Genomic DNA, 21,023 nt, shown 5'->3' with positions numbered 1-21,023 from the left:
GGGTGGGAGGCCCGTCCTCCTTCATGCTGCAGGCTGAAAGCTCCCGGAGGTCACCTGGAGCCTTCTCATCTGCTGTCCCTTCAGAGCCAGAGCAGTGCACGATGGGCACGTGGCAGCACAGCACACACTGGATTTGCTCTGGGGTATCTTTAACCTCTCACTGTCAGGAGGCTCTTCCTTTGTTTTTGGAAAAGGTTTCCCAGAAGCGAGGAGGATTCATGCCTAAGCCGTGATTGAGGAAATTTCTTAGCAGAAACTGGCAGGAGAGAAAGGAAGCAGGAGAGGAAGGGGAAGAAGCCAGGCCGGCGTGTGATTTCAGGAAGTCTCAGCTAAGGCCTGATGCCGGGGAGTTCTAGGCATAAATCACACCTCAGCATTTGCACTGACTTAGGCAGGGAAGCTCGGCCTCCGTAGACCCACAGCAGTCAGATGTTGACTAGGGGCTGCTCCAGGGATAGAAACTTCCAGGCGCGTCCCCCCCCTCTGTGCCTGTGGGCAGTCAGCTCCAGTGGCCAAAGGGCAGGCCTAGGAAGGAAGCCACGGATATAAGCTGTGAGAAGCCAAGCCCGCAGAAGCCAAGGCATGGGCATGAGGAAATGGGTCTGCTATGTCTTTCGTTCCACAAACTAGAATCAAGCCTCCTGCATGTTGCCAGGGGCTCTGCTGCCTTGGCATGGGGGCAGCTCGAACCAGGCCAACGCCCTCTCGGCCCTCCCCCGCCCAGCATGTTCAGGGCTTCTCAGGTGTGTGAACCTTGGGGCTTCTGGCATCCCAGGACAGGCTCCCTCTGCTCCAGCAGGCCACCTGCGGCCCAGACTGGAAGGTCTGTGAGCCTGCACCTGCCTCCGGGGGCGGGGGCGGGCAGACAGGGAGCTGTCCAGAGTCACAGGTCACCAGGGCTTGGGGCCTGGGTGCAGGTCCCCTATCCCTACCCCTTCACTTTACTGGAGGGAAGACAGGCCCAGAGGGAGGTCACAGCAGGTGGGACTAGGAAATGGCCCCGGCACGCAGCTTTTCTGAGATGCCCTCCCAGGGTAGTCTGGTCAAGGACAGGCCGAGCGTTGTGGCCAGCGCTGACCCTGCTGGGTGAGGAGGCCCTGGAGACTTTCAGGCAGATGCGGCCTCTCTGAAATGTGCCCCCACTCAGGTCTCCAGTGCACGTGGGCACCAGAAGCGGAGCCCTAGCATGTCTGGGAAAGACTAAGACTGTGCCCTCAACTGCAGCATGTCCCAACGACTAACAGCACGTCCTAGACAGAGAGCACCCCCTGCCAGGCCGCCGGCTGGGGCAGAGATGTGGAGGAAGGACAGCCCTCCCTCAGGCGGATCTTGGCATGTCCACTTCTGCACGTAGGTGAGGCCAGTTCTAATCATATCTTGGGGACGGCCAGGTACAAGTCCATGTAAGGGGGTCCAGAGCAGGAGACCAGGTTTTTTTTCCTGGTCTTTTCCACTGACTTGCTGTGAGACTTTGGGAACATCTCTCTTCCTTCTTCGCCTCAGTTTTCCTCGCTGTGCCGTGGGGCTAGACAGCCCTCTCCCCGCCTGTCTCAGCTGGGACAGGAGCTTAGATCTGTCACATTCTTGTTCTCAGGCCTGTCCCTACCAAATCTAAAAGAAGGAAGCATCCTTCCAGGCGACCTCCCAGGAGGCATAGCCCCCTCCCCTCGGTCTCTGCAGCGTCCCCTTTGAAGTGCCCCAATAGGTTTTCCCTGCGAGCCAGGGAACGCCTCAGTCTCATCTCCCTGAGCCCTTATCTCTAGCCCCAGCTGGGAACTTGACGTATTTATTTGTTTCTCCCAGGACCTCTTCTGTGCGACCCACATCTCTGCTGGTGCTGCGAAGAGTGAGCTTCCTGCAGATGGCTGTGTCTGGTCGCCAGGTGGGGGCCGAGGAGCGAACGTACAGCAGTAAATCCCCCCAGTCTTCAGTCTGCAGGGTGACCCCATTGTCATTGTCATTGTCGTAGGGGTAGAGGAGACGGTTGAGCCTTGGAGAGGTGGGGACAGAAGTCCTGAGAGAAGTAGTTGGGGATAGGGTCTCTCAGATCTTAAATGGGCTGGAATCAGGAGAGGGAGAAAGGGAGAGAAGGGGGGAAGTGAAGGAGAGGGGAAGGGGGAGGACAAGGGAGAGGGAAGGGAGGAGGGGAGGAGGAAAGGAGGAGGGGAAGAGGGAGGAGGAGGGCAGTGGAGGGGGAAGGGAGGAGGGGAGGGAGGAGAAAGGGAGAGAGGAGAGGAGGAGGTGGGGAGGAGGAGGGGAGGGCAATGAAAGGACAAGCCCATAGGGCTTTCTGGGGGTCAGCACAGAGCCTTCTCTAGGGTACTGGAGGTATAGACTTATTTTTTATTCAGCGTTGTCCAGTCACAAAGTTTAGTGCTTTATGTATGTTATCTCATGAGTCCTCATCATTTCTGGAGTATGTATTATCACCCCCAATTTGCATATGAGACCACAGAGGCTAAGGGGCTTGTCCAAGGTCACACATAGGATTATGGATCAGGTCTCTCCAAAGCTCATGTCCTAACTACCCTGCACCCTTCCCCACTCCCAAGCAGACTCAACAAGGAACTCCACCGTGGGCCCAGCCTCACCTGCCCGCTGCCTCCTCCTTGGCCGGGCTGATTGTAGAACCAGCCCACTCTGGTGCCAGCCAGGGCTGTATGGCTATAAAACTCCAGGAGTCTGCCCAGGGAAATTCTATCCGCATGCCCTCTGCTCAATCTGGTCAACAGACAGCTTCCGACAATCAGATAGGTGATACTGGATTTCACCGTTCGGTCCTCCCACACTGGTTTGGCTGGCTAGCTTTGTGGAAAATTTCTGAGGTTAGCTAGCTAGCTTTTGTAATCTGCTTGGCTATCAAGTTTGTGATATTTATATTTATAAACTGACTTGAGCAAAGTCCAGGCAGCTGGTCTTTAAAGAATTCCTCAGGGCTGAGTTTAAGGAAGTTCTTTGAGCCAAGAATGAAGGCATTTTCCCTCCACTTGTCAGCAAATGCGTTTTGTAAGGGTGGGTAGAGACTTCCAAACTTTCTGGTTTTTTGTTTTGTTTTGTTTTTTGGCTTTTTTTGAAAAGGGGTGTCTCCATTGAAATTCTAGACCTTTCTTTCAAATGAATTACCGCAGGCATCTGCTTTACTCAAATCCGAAGGGTCTGGAGCTGACACCGGATTTGAATACAAAAATAAATGTTAGCCCTGCCCCCTACCTCCCCAAGCCCCAGGCTCAGCCACCAGGCTCCACCCAGGACCAAGGCTACTCCAGGGCAGTGTGTCCTTACAGACCTCTGCTCATGTTCCCTACCATCTCCCCGCAGCCCCTTCCCACCTCATTCCCGCACAGGAACTGAGCCACATGGAGGGGTCAATACCCACCTAGGATGACAAGGACAACTTCTCACTTGCGTTGTAACTGGGGATGGAGCCTTACCCTAAATCATGCATTCTCAACGGGGGCAGTTTTACCCCACAGAGAATGAAAATGGGTTCGGGGGGGGGGTCCCACTAATGACCTGAGATATGTCCATGGTTTCTGACCCTCCAAAGGACCACAGTACATAAACAGATATAGAGTGCATGTGAGGAAGAAGTAAAATGATCTCTATTTGCAGATGACACGATTTTGTAAGTAGAAAATCCTAAGGAATCTACAGGGTATACGCAGTATTAAAATTTCACGGGGGGGGGTCATGACTAGGTATAAATATGTCTAAAGAGGCTCCTTATGGGGGTAATAAAAATAAAAAAGGTTTGAGAAGCACTGCTCTAAAAGAAAAAATATAGGATTAGTAGAAATTCAAGTGCTGGAACCAGAATGTTGGGATGTTAGCTTTGTAAAGCTTGAATTTCACATCTTGAGACCAACAGACCAGGAGGTTGCGGGGAAGGTGCGGGCAGAGAGCCGCCCCCGCCCCCCACCCCCCACTCCCTCCTCCCCCAGTGGCGCGGTAGTGCACCTGTCAGCTGTGGGCCACAGATGGCTCCAGTCTAGACACAGGCGCCCCGCTGGGCCGACCCCAATTCTGCCGCGTACAAGTTTAATGACCTTGAGCAAGGTGTGCGACCTTCCTGCTCCCTACCTCCACCCCCACCCGCGTTCATCTGCAGAAAGAGGGTGATGACGTAACCGCACAAGGTTACGCACCTGTGCTAAATGAGAAAACCCCCGGAGCACACAGTCACCTTCCAATTGTGCCCGCTGGGGGCAGTATTCACCAGCTCGAGCCGGAGGCTCTCACTCCCGCGTTGGATCACGGTTGTGCCTCCCCACCGGGGGTTCAGTGAGCTCAGGTGGAACCCCTGCGTTATGCTTTTATTTTATTTTAATTTTTAAAACGATTTTATTTATTTATTTGAGAGACAGAGCACGACCAGGGGGAGGGGCAGAGAGAGAGGGAGAAGTCCACTCCCCTGCTGAGCAGGCAACTGATGTGGGGCTCCATCCTGAGATGTGGGGCTCCATCCTGAGACTCTGGGATCACGACCTGAGCTGAAGGCAGACGCTTAACCGACTGAGCCACCAACGTGCCCCTGTGGGGTGCTTTCAGAAGAGGGTGCTGGGGAGGGAGGCAGACCACACTTAGGGTGCCCTATGAGGGGGTTCTCAGAAGCTCCTGTCCCTTTGTCCACAGTTTTATGGACTCTTCAGAGGCTAAAGTGACATAGCTATAGCCTCAAGAGTGACTCTAATTCTGTTCCTTTTGATTTTTTGTTTTTTTTTTTTATTTTAATTTTTTTGGTTTTTTTCTTTTGATTTTTTTAAAAAAATATTTTATTTATTTATTTGACAGAGAGAGACAGCGAGAGAGGGAACACAAGCAAGGGGAGTGTGAGAGGGAGAAGCAGGCTTCCCAAAGAGCAGGGAGCCCGATGCGGGGCTCGATCCCAGGACCCTGGGCTCATGACCTGGGCCGAAGGCAGACACTTAACGACTGAGCCACCCAGGTGCCCCAATTTTTCTTTTGATTCTTAATTCCATTGCTAATCTTCATCACCAAATGTGCCCCTAAATTTGATATAGCCCCAAATCCTAACCTGAGGCTTTACCCCAACTTCTAACCCCACCCCATCCTCACCCCAATTCTAACCTGGGCCCTGACCTAGCTGTAGCCCTCACCCTAATTCCACTGGTAGGCAACCCAGGATTTCCCCAAATTAAGTCACAAGTTTTTTTTTTTTTTTTAAAGATTTTATTTATTTATTTATTTGACAGAGATAGAGACAGCCAGCGAGAGAGGGAACACAAGCAGGGGGAGTGGGAGAGGAAGAAGCAGGCTCATAGCGGAGCAGCCTGATGTGGGGCTCGATCCCATAACACCGGTATCACGCCCTGAGCCAAAGGCAGATGCTTAACCGCTGTGCCACCAAGGCGCCCCTTAAATTAGACCTTTAAATAATCCACTTTAGCGTCATTCTGAACAACTATATTTCAGAAATCACCGTTTTGGTATGCTGGTTATATTTTTTTCAAATAGATGTTAAAATACAACACGGTTGACGTTTTTGAACCGCTTCTCCACGCACCATCTACCTGAAGCTACCTCCCATACCACCCACAGGGTTCGGGGCGCTTAGGAAAAGACTGAGCCCCACCGGAGCCTAAGCCCCACGCACTTCCACTCCCCACCTACGTGGAGCAGCAGCCTTACCGCCAGGCCCGGCGGGGCTGCAGCGCCCCCTGCTGGCCGAGTCTGAGAGCCGCTCCCGCTCGGCTCCCTTCCCTCCTCAGCTGTAGGCACAGGGGCTGGAGACACGTGGGGTGTGGGGCGGACACGAGCCTGAGGTCAGAGAATCCAGGAACAGGGGCTGGGCCTGCTGGGAGGGGTAAGGTGCAGGGTAAACTCAGAGAGGGAGAATTGTCAGGGTTGGGACTAGGGGTCAGAGAGAGTCTGGGTAGGAATAAGGATGAAGTGGGGTGGGTGAGGACAGGAGGAGGAGGGATGGGGGAGGGGGATGGGTACCAGGTAGCAGCTGGGTGTTGTACAGGTAGAAGGAAGAGCAAGGTTGGAATTAAAGCAGGTTTCTGAGCAACGTTCCTGGGGGTGGGTGTGAGCCCTTGGGCCTCAGAAGGAGGCACCGGAGCAGGCAGGGCTGGCCACAGCGAGCTGAGCTGTCACTGGAAGGCTGCTCTCTGCTTCCAGTATGCGAGGCTGAAATCCCCCATTTGGGGGGGGGGTGGGCAGAGCCACGCACTTCTCAACCACTCCAAGGTGGACTCCCCTGCTCTCCTCCCTGACTCCCTTGGACCCCCACAACTGTCTGCTGTGTGCCAGATCTTGTTCTTTCTTCCCTGAAGCCAAGCCCATGTGTATTTTTTGCTAAGACTAAGATCTATTAATTTCTTATAACTTACGAAGCAATAAAACTGTCATCTTGGTTGTCTGTAAAATAAGATCTTATATTTGTGTGGTTCTTCACATATTAAAAACCTATTTGCACGTTCTCTCATTGGTTCAAACAACAGCCTGTGAGGGAAAAATGATCTATGTGATCCCGTTAGACAGAGTCAGAGCCCGTGCATCAGTGAGCTTGACACACCAGACCAGTCAGAGCCTGGGGCCTGAGGATTGAAACTCAATGCCCCCTGACTTGGAGCCCTGCAAGTTCATGGTTAGCTGACATGGGTGAATCTGAGATTGTGTTCAAACATGAGGCACAGGGGACACACTTGGGCTTGCTCTTAGAGACTAAAACTCCAGGACTGGAATTTGGGCATCTGGGGTAGGTAGGTGGGGTTAAGGGTGGTGGCACTGATCCAATGATATCACCAGGCTGCTCACCCAGGCCTGGCGACGGCCAGTCCACCCACACTGCCTGAGCCGTGGGACTCCCTGCACGAACTAACATGGATTCCACTGGTGACACGCTGGACAGCGGCACGTTAATTACACATCCCTAATGTCCTGGGCTCCCCTCCCCTTGTTGGGGGTTTTACCACCTGTGACTCTGGGGACACACACAGGGGTGCAAGATTACCCAGCAGGGGGCAGAGATGAGGCTCTTATGGACACTGCTCTCTGGCTCCTAATGCCCTCTAGGGGGTAAATTGTGAAACTGGTGCCTCCATGTGCCTCTCCTTTGGGGAGATGATCTCGGTCAGGCCCACCCTGGGTCTCCCCCTTTGGAATGGGGAAGTTCACATCTGTGAGGCCCTCAGCACTGAACAACTCTGCCGAGTCCCAAAAGGACGTGACAAAGGGCAGCTGCTCCATGTCCGCGAGCGTACCCTCTTCCCCGGGCAAGAGGCTGCGTCGCGGCTCCTGGGGGGGTGAGCAGCGCTGGATCGGTGCACCAGACTTTGACCATTCACATCTTTATTAGAAGCTGGATAAATGCAGAGAGGGCAGAACAGCCCTTTGTTATAAAACCTGTGGCAAGCACTCTGCAGGGAGCAAGCGCTATGGGGCTGGAAGCTGGTGGGCGCTGCCCAGATCAGGGTGAGGCTGAGGGATGAGGATATGAGCAGTGGTCCAGGTGCTGCCTTGCAGTTGCCAAGACAGTCATCACAGCCAGGCTGCGGCCCCATCAGCCTGTTCCCACAGGAGCTTCTGAGCCAGCATTTGCTTTGAACGTGAATCCTATTTTAAATGCATCAGAATTCCCTGGTCGACCAGCACTCCCACCGTGGTAGCCAGTTCCAATACAATCTTTCAGCGCGTCTCCAGGGCTCCCGTTGGATGGGGGCTGAGGCGTGGGCACGCTCGTGAAAGCTCGGGCAATGGAGGCCGGAGGCCTGGGCTGTGTCCGGTGGCGGAAGCCAAGGAAGAGGGGAGGAGGGGAGCAGGGTGGGGACAGTGGTTCTCCTGGTCAGAGGGAAGGTGGTGACCTGCCTCTGTTCTGCTTTTGACCTCTGGTGTGACCACAAGGCTGGGGTTAGGGCTGAGAGCTCGGATTTAAGTTGAAAACCGTCCTGCCCACTGCCTCGGTGGCAGCGGTCCATGTCTAAAATCCCAGAACGGCAGAGCTGGACGGGAGCTCTGAGACCAGCTGGGCCGACTGGCCCATTGAGCAGGTGGGGACGCCAGCGCTCAGGGAGGGGTCTTTTCCCTAGGTCACCCTCTGTGTGCCGTCAGGACCAGGACCTGCCCTGCTACGGCACTCCGCTGTGCTTTCGGGGAGCAGTCTATCAGAGCACTGGTTCCGAGTCTTAGCGGGCATCAGAATCCTCTGGAGGACATGCTAAAACCGCTTGCTGGGCCCACCTCAGAGATGCCAATTCCAGAGGTCTGGGGTAGAGGCTCTCGGGGGATGCCAACACTGCAGGTCCCTGGTGTATGTGGCAAGCACAGCTGGGTTAGGGGACATTCCTCAGTGGGGCTGAGGCGGGCAGTGCAGAGACAGCAAGAGCCATGCTGAGAGGGGCTGGTGGTCTGAGGACCGAAGCGCGAAGCCTGACAGAGGGGGAGTGCCTGTGTGGCCAGAAGGAAAGAAGCCAGCTTGGAAGGGTCAGCCTTTGGAAGGAGGGGCAGGCATGGAGCAGCAGCTTCTGTCTCTGCAGGTGTGAGGTCCTTTGGGGATGAAAATGCATTTTCGTCCCCAAAGAAGTGAACAGAGAGCTGGCCTTCAGACAGGCAGATGGTGGGAGAACCCAAACTCATGACAGCGGCTTGGTTTGAAAGGCACTTGGATACCTGTGGGGTGCTGCCAGCAGTGTCTATGGGGGCTGTCAGCAGGTCCCCTAGGGCAGTGGCTGGAGGTCAGGGAGGGGCTGCAGGGACACTTACGGAAGTTTCGGGTTGGGTGGCTGGGGGCCATTCAGCCCAGAGGCCAGGCCTTCTCTACTCCCTGGTTTTGGCTCCTGGAGGAGAGGGGCCAGGGCTCGGGGGACCCAACCCATGGGTGCTCCCAAAGCCTGAAAGGGGATCTGGTGGCCCCTGGGGAGTCAGGACTTGGACTCGCTTGGACTCGGAACCTTCTCTGTGGGGTTTTTAGAGAAGGGGAATTTGGTCCCAGAGAATTGATTCCGGACCAAATGACAACTGAGTGCTGGGGCCAGGACCTGGGAATGCTGTGACAGGTGGGCCGGGGGTGGGGGCTGGTTCAGGGACCCCGTCCCTCCCTATCTCCAGAGATTCGCAGCCAGTCTGGGCCTCCTCTCAGTTCTGCTGGCACACCCTCTCTGCCAGGCTGCGGCCAGCGACAACGGCAGAGACGCCTTCTGCCCGGGCCGCGACGGGCTCCTTGGGCAGGCCTCTAAAGTAGGCGCTCAGAGCCTGGAGGCTGACGGCGTGCTGCGCGGGGGGCGACGAGGCGGACGGCAGGCTCAGGTAGCGGCTATACTTCCTCAGGCCCTGCTGGGGGTTGCGGCGGTGTGCGGCCAGCAGCTCAACGAAGCTCACGTTGTGGAGGGCCAGGAGGCGGGCCTGGGCGCGGGGCAGGGCGGCCGCCCGCACCAGCGGCTGCAGGGACGCGAAGCACTGCACGCTGCTGAAGGAGTAGACGTGCTGAGCTAGCTGGGGGCCCGGGCTGATGTCGAGGAGCCGGCACAGGTCCCGCGTGGCCAGCACGGCGGCCAGGGCGCTGCGTTCACTCATGTTTCTCGCCAGGTAGGTCTTGGCCAGACTCTTGAGCTTGAAGCTGTCGGCCCCAGGCACCTGCTCCCGGATGAGGGGCAGCACGGCCAGGAAGCCCGCGACAGCCTCCTGAAACTCCGACAGCCTGTTCATGTCTTCCAGGGCCTGGAAGAAGCTGGGGAGGCCGGGTCCCCACAGCTTATAGCAGGCCAGGATGGGGCGGCGCATGGAGCCCAGAAAAGCAAGGAAGTGCTGCAGCCCCACCTCCAGGGAGACGGCCTTGGAGTACGAGCTGAAGAAGGCCTCGGGCTGGATGAGCACGCGGAACTCACTCTCCCGGTTCACAGCTGCCAGCTGGCTAATCTTCTGGGCTGGGCAGGAGAGAAGGGCAGGGTGAGGCCCCAGGGGTGTCAGGGGCACAGGGCGGGAGCAGCGGGACCTCTCGGGCTGCTGGCCCCACACAGAGAGACCCCACCTAGGGGCCTGCCGGCAAGGAACCAGACATCAGCCTCTGAACGCAGCTCTACCCTGGCTCTCGTGAGGACAAGAGTCAGAAGGGGAGGGCTGGCTGCTCTCCAAACACCCCCACTCACCTGCCGGGAGTAGCTCCTCTGCCCCTGCCCCAGAATTTGCCGAACAGTTTAGATCCAGGTCCCTCTTGCCTGCCTTCAGTTAGCCTCACCCACCTATACTCGGGACCCCTCTTCGTCTCCACTGCACCCTCCGCTCCAATCCCATCCGTCACTGAGCCAAGACTCCTGGCCGGTCAGAGCCCTGGGACACAAGGCCCACCTGCCCAATCTACTCCATTCAGAACGTGGCTCAGAGCTGCCCTGTGAGGTCTGCACATGACTTCCCTGTCCTGGGGCAACAGCACCACTTCCGCCTGGCTGGGCTGGCCCGTGCTGGGGCTGTGCTGCAGGGCAGGCTGGGCCCTTCAGGTTCAGCGAAGGGCATTGTGGGTAAGCACCATGCAGAGCTGAGGGGCTTCTGGGAGAAGGGGTCATCTTTCTCCGTGATCTTGGCTGTCAGCCTCCCTGTGCGGCCCACCTGTGGAATGGGCTCTGTACTCAGAATTCTGCAGTCAGGCTTAAGGCCTTGCTTGAATTGCTGGCCTCATAGTGGTGACTTCGCACATTGCGTTGTTTCTGTTTAGAGGCGTGTTGCCAGGGCTCTCTAAGACAAGCGCTGGTCAGAGGTGAGCTCACGGAGGCCTCCTGCCCCTTGCTTTCAGGTGCTGGTTGAGACAGAAGTCTTTATTCCATCAGCCACTTGGGACAGCTGGAGTCCCAGGGGAGACGCAGCGCTCTGCCTGCTCTCTGGCTGCGGTCACTGGCCAGAGCTCTGGGCTCTCCCGGGCCCAGAACACAGCTCTGCCTGCACTTACTCTGGGGACTCGGAGCCTAAGCTAGAAAGGGGTGAGGGTGGCCATTGGAGAACCCACTTTCACTGTCAATCTTGAGGTCAAAGAAAACCAGGGGCCTGTCTTCTGCTTGGGGGTCGGCGAGGCTCTTGTCCAGGACCCTGAGGGAGCTGGGGCCCTCCAGCTGGAGGTCACTGGACTCGCTGCTGCTGTCATCCAGCTCTCGGGAGGACTGCAACACAGAAAAACCAACAGGTCAGGGGGCCAGAGGGCGAGGGCGCGTGTTGGCAATGCGAGCATGTGCCCGTGTGTATGTGTGTGTGTGTGTGTGTGTGTGTGCATGGTGTGAGTGTGGGGACACGAGCAAGCTGGCATGGTTGGGGCTTCTGCATGCCCATGAGGAACAGCAGGGTATTGGGAAGGGGAAGGTGTATGCCTAAGTGAGTGTGTGTGCATGAGGACGTGTGCACAGGAATGGACGTGTGTGTGTGTGCACGTGTAAGGGCCACATGTGAACCATGTAGTAGTGAGTAGGAGGAGAGGCTGAGATCACACAGGCGAGTGCGTGTGTGTGAAAGTACAAGAATGGGAATGAATGCAAATGTCCAATGTGTGTGCGTGCATCGGGTGTGAATTTGTGAACTGGTGTCGACCAGTGTGGGGGACTGTGAGCATATGTGACTGATGTGCACATGCGTGCATGGTGCTGGGCATGGAAGCTCGGGGAAAGGGCCATTGCTGTGGTGGGCGCGGCTGGAGGGGTCTACTGCTCCCTTCTCTCTGAACAGACTCAGAAGAAACACCATGAACTTGGGACGGGAGGAAGGAGGCTCATCTCAAACTCCAGAAGTTTCTCTGAAGGGGCCAGGAGCCTGGCTCTTCTTGTCCCCATGGCCAGCCTGGGCCCCAGTGTGCTACACAAAGGGGGAGGGGACGCCACGTCTAGGTGGACACTCAGAGCCCGGAAGCGAGAGCCGCGGAGAGAGAAGTCTCAGGGCCTGGAGTCCCTTTGACATTTAGCATCCGGGAGCCAGCTGTGCAGGGAAGCCGCAGGCCCGGGGCTCCTCTAGCCTGGGCACCCAAGGCCCAGCTCTCTCCAGCACCCAGGCAAAAGCAGTTCAAAAGGCCTCAGGGGTGGGGGAAGGGCTCCGACTCTGTGAGGCTCCCAAGGGGCTATGGCCGGAGGGTAGTAGAGCCCCTCCCTAAAGTGAATCACTCCTCATCTGCCAGCGGCCACACCCATTTGTCTTTGGTGGCCTGCTCAGAACTTCGTGGGGCTGCCACCTGGGATGTTAGCCAGAGACCAGGAGGAAACGACATGGCTGAAGCCACAGGGCCACGTGTCCCAGGGCTGGGGGTACTGCTGGGACAGAGTCCAGAGCAGACCTCGGGTCCTTCCTACTTCTGGACTGCCTCCAGCAGGGTGATGATGCTGGCCTCCCCTGGGGCTCTCTGAAGCCTCCAAGAACGAACGCTGGCTTCTGGCTAATGTCCCTGGCTCGGGAGAGAATAAGCATGGATTTAGGCCCTCTTACTCTCCAGGTGAAACATCTGAACAAAACTTCAGCCAAGAGTGAAGTCGTTACTAAGCACAGACACAATGTGCTGGATTTTCCTAGGAGTGGCTGATTCTTTTTGTTTTTCATAGCCCTACTCCAGGCTCACCAACTTCCTCCCAGTCGCTGATAGAAAGACATTCCCTGTGAATCCATCCAGAGCTGGTCTTGCTTACAGAAGCCTCGGAGTGTGGGGATTCCATACATCAGGCCCTAATTAAAGTCTTTGTCAAAGGCCTGGCATATCCGTACCCTTGATTTGGGCAAGTCAAAGGTTTATTTCGCATGCCTTGCTCGGAGTCTTTTGTCTCCAGTCCCAGCTCCCTTTCCTCCCTGTAAGGAGCCCTCTACAGGTGTCTTCCTCGAAGTTGCTGGTTGGTGGACCAGAGATGCCACTTTCCTCCTCCGAGGGAAAAATCCAGGTGTTTTTTTTCTCTTCAGCCTTCCAGACCTTGCTCTTGCGCTTGGGCTCTTGGAAAGAGCTGGACGCCTCTTGCTGTGTCCTCCCTGGAGCTGAAGAGCTGTCCCTTTTCCCGAGTCCTCTCTGCTAGCCACTGACATGGCACGCCGAGCTTTCTCTTCTTCCTTTCTCTTTTTGCTCCCAACATAACTGCAAAAGTCCGTGCAGTGGCCCTGAGTGCCTCCACCTGTCTCCTTCCTTCTGGAATGTCTTCTCAGGCCTTAGAACCATAGTCACCTCTTCGGATATTCTCTTCCATGATTTGAGCTCCCTACCAGAGTCATTTATGACAGCCATCAGAATCTCATTTTTAGGGCCTCCCGTTGTCCTGGGGTCATTTTTTCTTTTATAGTGGTACAATGTCTTTTGTCCGGCTCCCTTAATGAAAGGACACCCCCAGTTCTGCTGAGCTGATCAATGGTGGGAAGGCTGGAACTTCCAGCCCTTCCTCTTCCTCCTTTCAGCTTCCTCCTCACCCTTGGGGACTCCTGTCAAGTGCAGGGGATGATCTCGCCAGGCCTTCCACTGAACTCCAGCCAGCCCATCCACTCATGTCCCTCTCTCTGTCTTAAATCCCAGCAACATGGCCAGGAAGTACCGGCGCGCTTACCAAAGACTTTTCTAAAGACCGAGGTTTCACAGAAGGGCAATCAGCACGAGAGGTTCTGGTGCAGGCTGTCCTCCCACCCTGCCCCGCTCACGAGAGGCGCGCCACTGCCGGGCTTCCGTCCACAATCAGGGTAACTGAGTGTGCGGGTGGGGAGCGTAGAGGGATAATAGCAGAGACCTGGACCCAAGCCAGGAAAAGGCCTTTTGTTGGAAAAGGCCTGAGATTTGCTGGGAAGGGAAAAGGAACGGCAGAACGGGAAACATGAGTGGGGAAGATGAGAGCCCGTGTACACGGCCTGGAAAGCGAGAAGTGGGAATCTCCAAGGAACAAGGGAGTGGGCATGATGGGAGCCGAAGAAAAGGGGAAGAGGACTTGAGGACGTGCTGCTGGGAGTTGGGAGTCAAATCCCCTTTAATATTCTTTGAAAGAGGCAATGCTAGGCTTTATTTCTTTATTATACTTGGTTAATGGACTATGTTTCTTTGACTGCAGAACTGTGCTCCACGGAGCCACGGGGAGCCCACGAGGTTTCCAGAATACACATGTAACTAGGAGACACATGCAGTCTGGCTCGTGAGCTACAGTTCACTTGCCTCCAACACAGATCCACTCAGCAGGGCAACTGCATTCTGAATCCACACAGCGGGTCTACCGGCCGCCCCAAGCAATACCCATAGGAAGCAGCTGGGTTGACATTTTCATCACCTTCCACAAGTCTAGGAGATTTCTCTGGGAAGATCCAGGGTCCCCACCTCCCCTGCTGGATCATAGCCCATGTCCGTACAGGTCAGCTCCATTCGAGGCTGATACATACACCAATCACAGACATGCGACTGAATCCCCCGATCCAGTGGTTCTCTCCTTTTTGGCTGTGCAATAGCGGCTTCAAAAACTCCAGATGCCGGGCTTGCACCCCAGACCAATTCAATTACAATCTCTGGGGGTGGGACCCAGGAACCTGTCATTGGTAACAACCCCCACCCCATTCCCAAGATTTCAGTGTGCAGCCAGGGTTGAGAACTACTGTCCTACCGATTCACTCCATGCTTGGTCAGCAGCCACTCAGACAGGAGCCAGACTCTCTTGATATTTAGCACCCGGTCACCTGAAGTTGTCTAGACAGTGCCCACCATTCATTCTTATCAAGAGTCCCCAAGTTCCTGAGGAACCTTTTCAGCTAACCCAAGCTTCAGTGACAGCTGGGATTAGCTTGGCAAGAAACAGGCATTGCTCTTTTATGCAGACACAAAACTCCAGCTCTTGCAAAGTCTGGAAGCCCCGAAATCCCTCCCATGTATCTGTGAACTGGGCCACCCTATGGCCCCTGCTGCACTCTGCCCACTGCTCCAGCCCCTCTGCAGGCTGCTGCCCCTCGGGGACCATGGCTACCATCTTCTCAGACAAGCACCTGTTTCTTTTCCTGATACCCTCACTCACCAGCGTCACAGCCCGTCCCATGGATCGGCCGGCTGTCCCCCACAGGCCTCCCTCCTACTGCTGGCCACTACTGCCACTTTGGCCACGGACCACCCCCTCCTGCTTCCACTTGGTCCTGCTCCTGCAGGACACAGGGGCCAGTCACCTGTCATAAGAGTAGGTGAGGGCATTCTATTTTTTCCTGCCTCAGACCCTAACACGGGGCTCATGGCAGAGGAACGGCTGACCCACTGTCAGGCCCGGCCCCTCCACCACCTCTTCCAGCTCACAGATGTCTCTTCCTGCGCAAGCAGTCTCTCCCCAAGCCTCACCCTCCTGGCAAGGCCTGTACCAGAGCCCTCAGGAGTGTCTCACTAGATTCCAGCAACTGACACGTTGCAGCCTGGGGTGGGGGTCCCTACGTACCTGGTACACTTGGAAAATGTGCCCTTTTCGTAGGCCAACTTCACACATGGCAGGTGGGACGAAAGCCAGAGGGGGAGTTCAAGGGTACACAGGAGCCTGGAACACCTTGCGAAGGATGCCCTGCTCCCCAGGCAAGGCGCTGCGGGCACCCTAAGAGCACCAGGGCTCTGGAAGGGGGCACGGGCAGTGGGTGAGAAGCGCACGAAGGGGCCCTCATTGGTTTTCTTTTTAAAGGTACGTTTTTTAAAGTTTGGGATTTGTAATGGTTAATTTAAAAAATGTGCTGTCTAGGGACACCTGGGTGGCACAGTCAGTTAAGCGTCTGCCTTCGGCTCAGGTCATGATCCCAGGGTCCTGGGATCGAGTCCCACATCCGGCTCCTTGCTCGGCGGGAAGCCTGCTTCTCCCTCTGCCTCTGCTGCTCCCCCTGCTTGTGCTCGCTCTCTCTCTGACAAATAAATAAAATCTTAAAAAATAAAACAAAACCGGAAAAACCGTGCTGTCTGAAGAATACCAACACAAAAGCAGTGGTCCTCCGGCTCTCCCCCACTCCAGAGCTGGTCTCCTGCTTCTAATTGTTTTAACTCTTCACGACCTAAAATGAGCTTCTCCCTCCTTCCGTGAATAACCTCAGACATCACCTAGCACCTCCCTGCTGACAGCTGAGGCTTAGACTGACACCCGCCTCCCAAGACTGCTGGTTTTGATGCCTGCACCCGATTCGTGTGAAGTCTGGTGAGACCACCGGCGTTGCCATCCTTTCTCACAGTTTCCTTCCCAGGCTTCCACCTCCACCCTGGGTCAGTTCTGTTTTACGAGGTTTCTGGAATGGAAAGAAGTGCCCAGGGTTCAGAGGAATGTAGACTGTAGAAAGGCTAAGACTGAGAATCTGACCAGCACTGAGGAACGATCGAGAGGGGCCTCTGCGCACACAGCCGGGCAGATGGTGTGACGACTGAGAGGAGATGCAGAAAGACGAGTCAGAGGGATCTAGGGGCATCCAAGCGCAGACCCTGGAGGTCCACAGGCGATCGACCCTGGTCTGGCAGCGGGAGTGAGCGCCGCACATCCCCAGCCTGTAGACACCAGCTGAAGCCACGGGCACGGCTGAGACCACAGGGAAGGACACACTAGGAAGAGAAGAGGGGCCGTAGCTGGAAGAACGATGTGGAAAAGCACAGGCCTGAGAGGAAGGAAGATGAGGAGCAGTAGCCGGAGCTATGGGAACTGGGGCCGGGAGGACAGGGGCCCTCGAAGTACCTGAGAGCTCGAGGGACAGGACGCTATGGTCAGAGTCCCTGTGAGTCAGTTCTCGGCATGGTGAGGTGCAGGGGTTGGCCATGGGGCTGGTGGCTGTAATGGAATGGGGTAAAGACCCCGGAGAGGCCAGGGTGCTGGGTGTTGAAGTCACCCAGAAAGACGGCTGGCCCTGGCTCAGGAGAGGCCCCCTGGGGGGCAAGGGCTAGAGCCTTCCCTATGTGAGGGGAGGCAGGAGGAGGCATGAAATCATCTGGGGAAAGTGGGGTTCCCCTCAAGACCTGGAACCTCAAGGCACAGAGGACCTTACCAGATGGGGGGACCGACACAGTCCAGGAGGCACAGAAGGCCTTGACCCACCTCCCATGCTGACAGTCGCAGGGTGTGGGAGAAGAGGGGATGTGGTAACCCCAGCTGAGAACCCAGTTTCAGTGCAGGGAGGACACGAAGCTGCCTGCAAGAGAAGAGCTAAGTCCAGCAGGGACTGTGATGGTCATGGAAGAAGGGTTTGCAAGGGCAATCTTTCAACAAATATTTATTGAGCAGCCGTATCTGCCAGCTCCTGGGATCGGTACCGTCCCTGCCCTCGCGGGCTAAGGTCCTGGCAGAGGCCCAGTGGAAAGCCTTGGGGTGGTGGGATGGGGCAGTGGGAGGTGCAAAGGGCAACAGATGCTTCCTAATGTTGGGCAAAGAGGCCCGGGAATGTGAGGAGCAGTGGCCTGAATCTGTCGTGCCCTGTCCAGGGAAGAGGGCTGACTTCTCCCTGCTGAGTCCATGCAGCCATGCCTTCCTGGGTCTGTTCCCTGACTACACCGCACCGAATGTCCACAGTGTGCGGGGCCTCGGGTGCCTGGGCCAGGCTAGGTCAGGCAGCGCGGTGGAGCGGGGGCCGAGTGAGTGGCCACACGGTTCCAGGAGGATGGTGGCCAGCGGCTGTAGAGGAGGGAGGTGCTTGAGGCTCTCAAAGTCCTGTCTGAGGGGGGCCGGGCTGGTGTGGGAGCCTCTCTGGAGGGCAAGGGAGTAGGGACGCAACTGGAGAGACCTCCAGTGGGACCCGGACTAGGGGGTTCTCCACAGGGGCTGTGTCAGAATCCCTGGGGGAGAGTCCTGCCCTAAGAGTCTGGAGTGCTCTGCCCCCCCCATCCCCCCTGCTGAGAGAGGTGTCAAGCTGGGCAGCCGCAGAGGAGAGAGGAAGGGCAAAAAAGTTGTTGAGCCACTGGGTTACGTTGGGGGAGCCCCGGAGGGAGTAGCTGAAGGAGCGTGCTGCTCCTCGAGCCCGGCGGCGGCGGCGTTGGCCCATGGCCCTCTGGAGGGGGCAGGGACCCTCCTGGGCACCGGCAGGATGACTGCGAGACCCTCTGGTGGCAGGGGTGGTGGCCTGGACCACAGGGGGAGGGTAAGTCCACAAGGGTTTACAACACACTCTGAGGGGCAAGCGGAAGACACGATGAAGTCGGGGGGTTCTTTGTGCTCTACGTGGCGGGAAGCTGGTCCCGAGGCGGGGGCGGCTGGCAGCATCCTCCTGGTAACTGGCTGGCTGGCTGGGAGACGCGGCCTCAGGGACTGCAGCTTGCTCGGCGGGACGGTGGGAAGACCAAGCCGGGAGGCGGCCTGCGCCATGGAACAGACGGAAGGCCCGGTAGAGGCGGTACGCTCCTTGTGCTCTTGGCAGGGGGTGGGCTGGCGAGGAGTGTGGTGCAGCGGTCTCCGAGGGCTCCATGCACTTTCCAATACAGAACCTCAGACTGAGGGCTGGAAGGGACCTCAGGGGCCACCCAGTCCAACCTTTCACTCTGTTCAGATCCCCTTGGCCCCAGCCTCCATTAACCAACCTCCAGGGACAGAAGGGTCGCAACCCACAAAGGTACTTGTTCCACTGGGGGATGGCTTTAACGTTCTTTCTTATGGAGTGAACACTCGCCTGTCTGGGCCCCGTACGGTGCTGCCCATGCCCTCACGGCCCTGCACTGACCCTCACTGGCTGCGGGTAACTGGGGTGTGGGTTCTTGTCCACCCTCCTCATCGAGGACTTAGAGGTTAGAGAACACGTAAGGAAGCCCCAGACAGAGGCATTAGCTAGTCCAGAAACGAGACAGGGCTCTGGAAGGAAGCATTCTAGCAGCATTTCAGAGGAGTACATATGGTTACTGAAGGCTCCTGCCCTGGTACGGAGGGAGGGCTGGTGTGGTCCAGGCCCGCAGCTGGCATTTGGAGACTGTCCTCAGGACAGCTCAGAACTCACTGCCTCGCTGGCAAACTCCCCAGGCGCAGGGCAAGTCTGAGAGTCACCTGCTGTGGCTGTGTCCCCTGGGACCTGGAATGGGGGGAGGCAGGAGTCCAGGGCCGAACTTCTGGACCACTCACCGAGTTTTCAGCATCTGAGTCTTCCGAGCTGCTGATCACCACGACGCGTTCCTCTGAAACGGGGAAGAGGGGATAGCATTAGGCCCTGCCGGGAGGCCCAATGGCTGGGGCCCAGGTGTGCTCCGTGGGAATCCCTGTGGGCCAGTGGATGGGGTGGGCCATGTGTGCCCTGCGAGGTGGAGGGCGTGGGTAGGGAGGGGTTGGGAGCATCCACCGAGTGTGCTGCTACGCATCTATTTATTCAAAGGGCTTTCTGTCACGCCCACTGTGCCCTGCGCGTGAATACTTCATTCAGCTCTTGGCCCTGAATTCGGAATCTGCTCCCTGTACAGGCAGCCTGGCAAACAGCCCCTGGTTCGGAACCTTCTGCAATCCTAAAGAAGCACATTGGTTTGTTCCAGTCCTCAGCCTCATGAACTGAGGTGTTCGAATTAAAAGATACTTTATTTGGTTAATCAAAATCTTTTGATTACCAATAGCATTGTGAGCAAGGAATGTCGGTCAGGGCTCAGTGTGCAAGCAGGATCAGGGCTCAGTCTGGGACCTAGAATGAAAACAAAGGGGGCCTCTGGGTGAAGCAGATCTCGGAAGAACTGTCTTGACCATTCCAGAATTCTATTAGTTGACCTCAACTCATGCCCAAGGACTCCCTGTCTGGCAGTGTCCATAAGAGATATCTAGGACAAATGAGGTACTCAACACAGCTGACCTCTGCAGACAAATTTGGGAAGTGGTAGGTGTGGACTTTCCCCAAGGTTTCTCTGGGCACATGCTAGGTACCCACCAACACACACCTGGGGAGACCCGCCTGTGCAAGGGTGCAGTGCTGGGCACTGTACGGGTGTGTTGGGGAAGGAGCTATGGAACCGTGGGCCTTAGCCTCTCATGCTCCTCACACTGGAATCCCAGCAAACCACCTGGTAAGCTATCCATTCGCACTCCCTAGGCAAACTGTGCGCTTTCCCTGCCCCATCTGGTGGCAGCTGAGAGCATGACACAAGGGGATGCTGTTGGCTTTGGGCTCCCTGGGAGGGGTGAGGGTGCAGAGGAAAGGTCCCGTCCAGCCCCTGGAAGACAGCACGCAGGCCTCAGCCTCTGCTGCCCACCCACCTCCCTACCTGCCTCCCCGGGGTCGCCGGCCGCATGGTTGCTGTTGGGCAGAAAGACCTCGCTTCCCACGATGGGGCTTTCAGGGCTGGAGGGCCCATCCAGGTGGGGTGGTGAGACTGCCTTGGAGGTGCTGGGCCTGGGTTGCTCGGGGGAGCTCCGGGCCAACCGTATCTCCCTCTCCTCCTCAGACTCCATCTTGATGGCCTTCCTGGAGCACTCAGTCTGGCAGGACTTCCTCTTCTGGGGTGTGACAGTGTTGCAGACCTCCTATGCAGTGGGGAGTCACAGGGCCGGGTTAGCAGCCTTCAGGGGTGCTGGGGGGGTGGGGAGAGACACGGACCTGGATGGCAGGGGCCTGTGGCCCTCCCCCTTTGCTCTCCTCCCATGCAGATCGTGTCTCTCTCCACATAGGACACTCCCTGGGCCACCACGCACACTGGCTGTCTGCTGACCACCGGCTCTGCTGGCCTTGGCCTGCCCTGGAGTGGCTCGTGCTTACAGGGGAGCTTCCTGGGGCGCAGCCAGGAGCAAGGGAGAGAACAGAGTAGGAGCTGATTAAGGCCTGGATTCTCACCCCAAGCCTACCCTTCCTGCCTCGTGGGAACTGGGCCTCCAGGGATGGAGGTGGGGGGTGGAGAGAACCTTACCTCTCCGCAGGAGGCGTCTTTGATGGAGTAGGCGTGTACCGGCACCGGGTGTACCCCGGGCACCGGCTGCACCAAAGTCACAGTCTGGGTCTCAGCCAGCCCTGGGGCCTGGGCCTGAGTCCTTTGCATCTCCTCTGGCTGTGAAGTCCAGAAACAAGAGAGACGGAAATGAGCATGTGGCGAGCCCGGGGCTGAGAACCCAGGGCCCACTGGGGACCAGGAGTCCTCCTCACACCCTCCTTGCCTTCACCTCCTCCTGACCCTAGGGTGCTGGCATCCAGGGCACTTCAATTCCTGGGCA

At 56.9% G+C, this 21,023-nt stretch overlaps 1 protein-coding gene across 3 annotated transcripts in view; it reads right to left on the bottom strand.

The window, feature by feature from the left end:
- Nucleotides 1-7,297: 7,297 nt before the first annotated feature.
- The window catches only part of PML (PML nuclear body scaffold), a 40,790-nt gene continuing 27,064 nt past the window's right edge, over nucleotides 7,298-21,023 (bottom strand). The window contains exons 5-9 of one of the 3 annotated variants that reach the window (XM_026478483.4): nucleotides 20,723-20,860; nucleotides 20,084-20,342; nucleotides 18,966-19,018; nucleotides 10,958-11,108; nucleotides 7,298-9,884 (exon numbers count right to left, since the gene is read on the bottom strand). In XM_026478483.4, coding sequence (XP_026334268.1) covers nucleotides 9,097-9,884; nucleotides 10,958-11,108; nucleotides 18,966-19,018; nucleotides 20,084-20,342; nucleotides 20,723-20,860 — 1,389 coding nt within the window. In that variant the 3' untranslated portion in view covers nucleotides 7,298-9,096. Of the gene's footprint in view, nucleotides 9,885-10,957; nucleotides 11,109-17,120; nucleotides 18,325-18,965; nucleotides 19,019-20,083; nucleotides 20,343-20,722; nucleotides 20,861-21,023 lie in introns of those variants that run through there. The other 2 variants (XM_026478485.4, XM_044391949.3) reach the window with 2 other exon arrangements.

Source organism: Ursus arctos, unplaced genomic scaffold, assembly GCF_023065955.2.
Source record: "Ursus arctos isolate Adak ecotype North America unplaced genomic scaffold, UrsArc2.0 scaffold_28, whole genome shotgun sequence".
Classification (NCBI taxonomy): Eukaryota; Metazoa; Chordata; class Mammalia; order Carnivora; family Ursidae; genus Ursus; species Ursus arctos.
The sequence above is the reverse complement of the archived record's forward strand: the minus strand, read 5'-3'. Positions and strand labels throughout refer to the sequence as shown.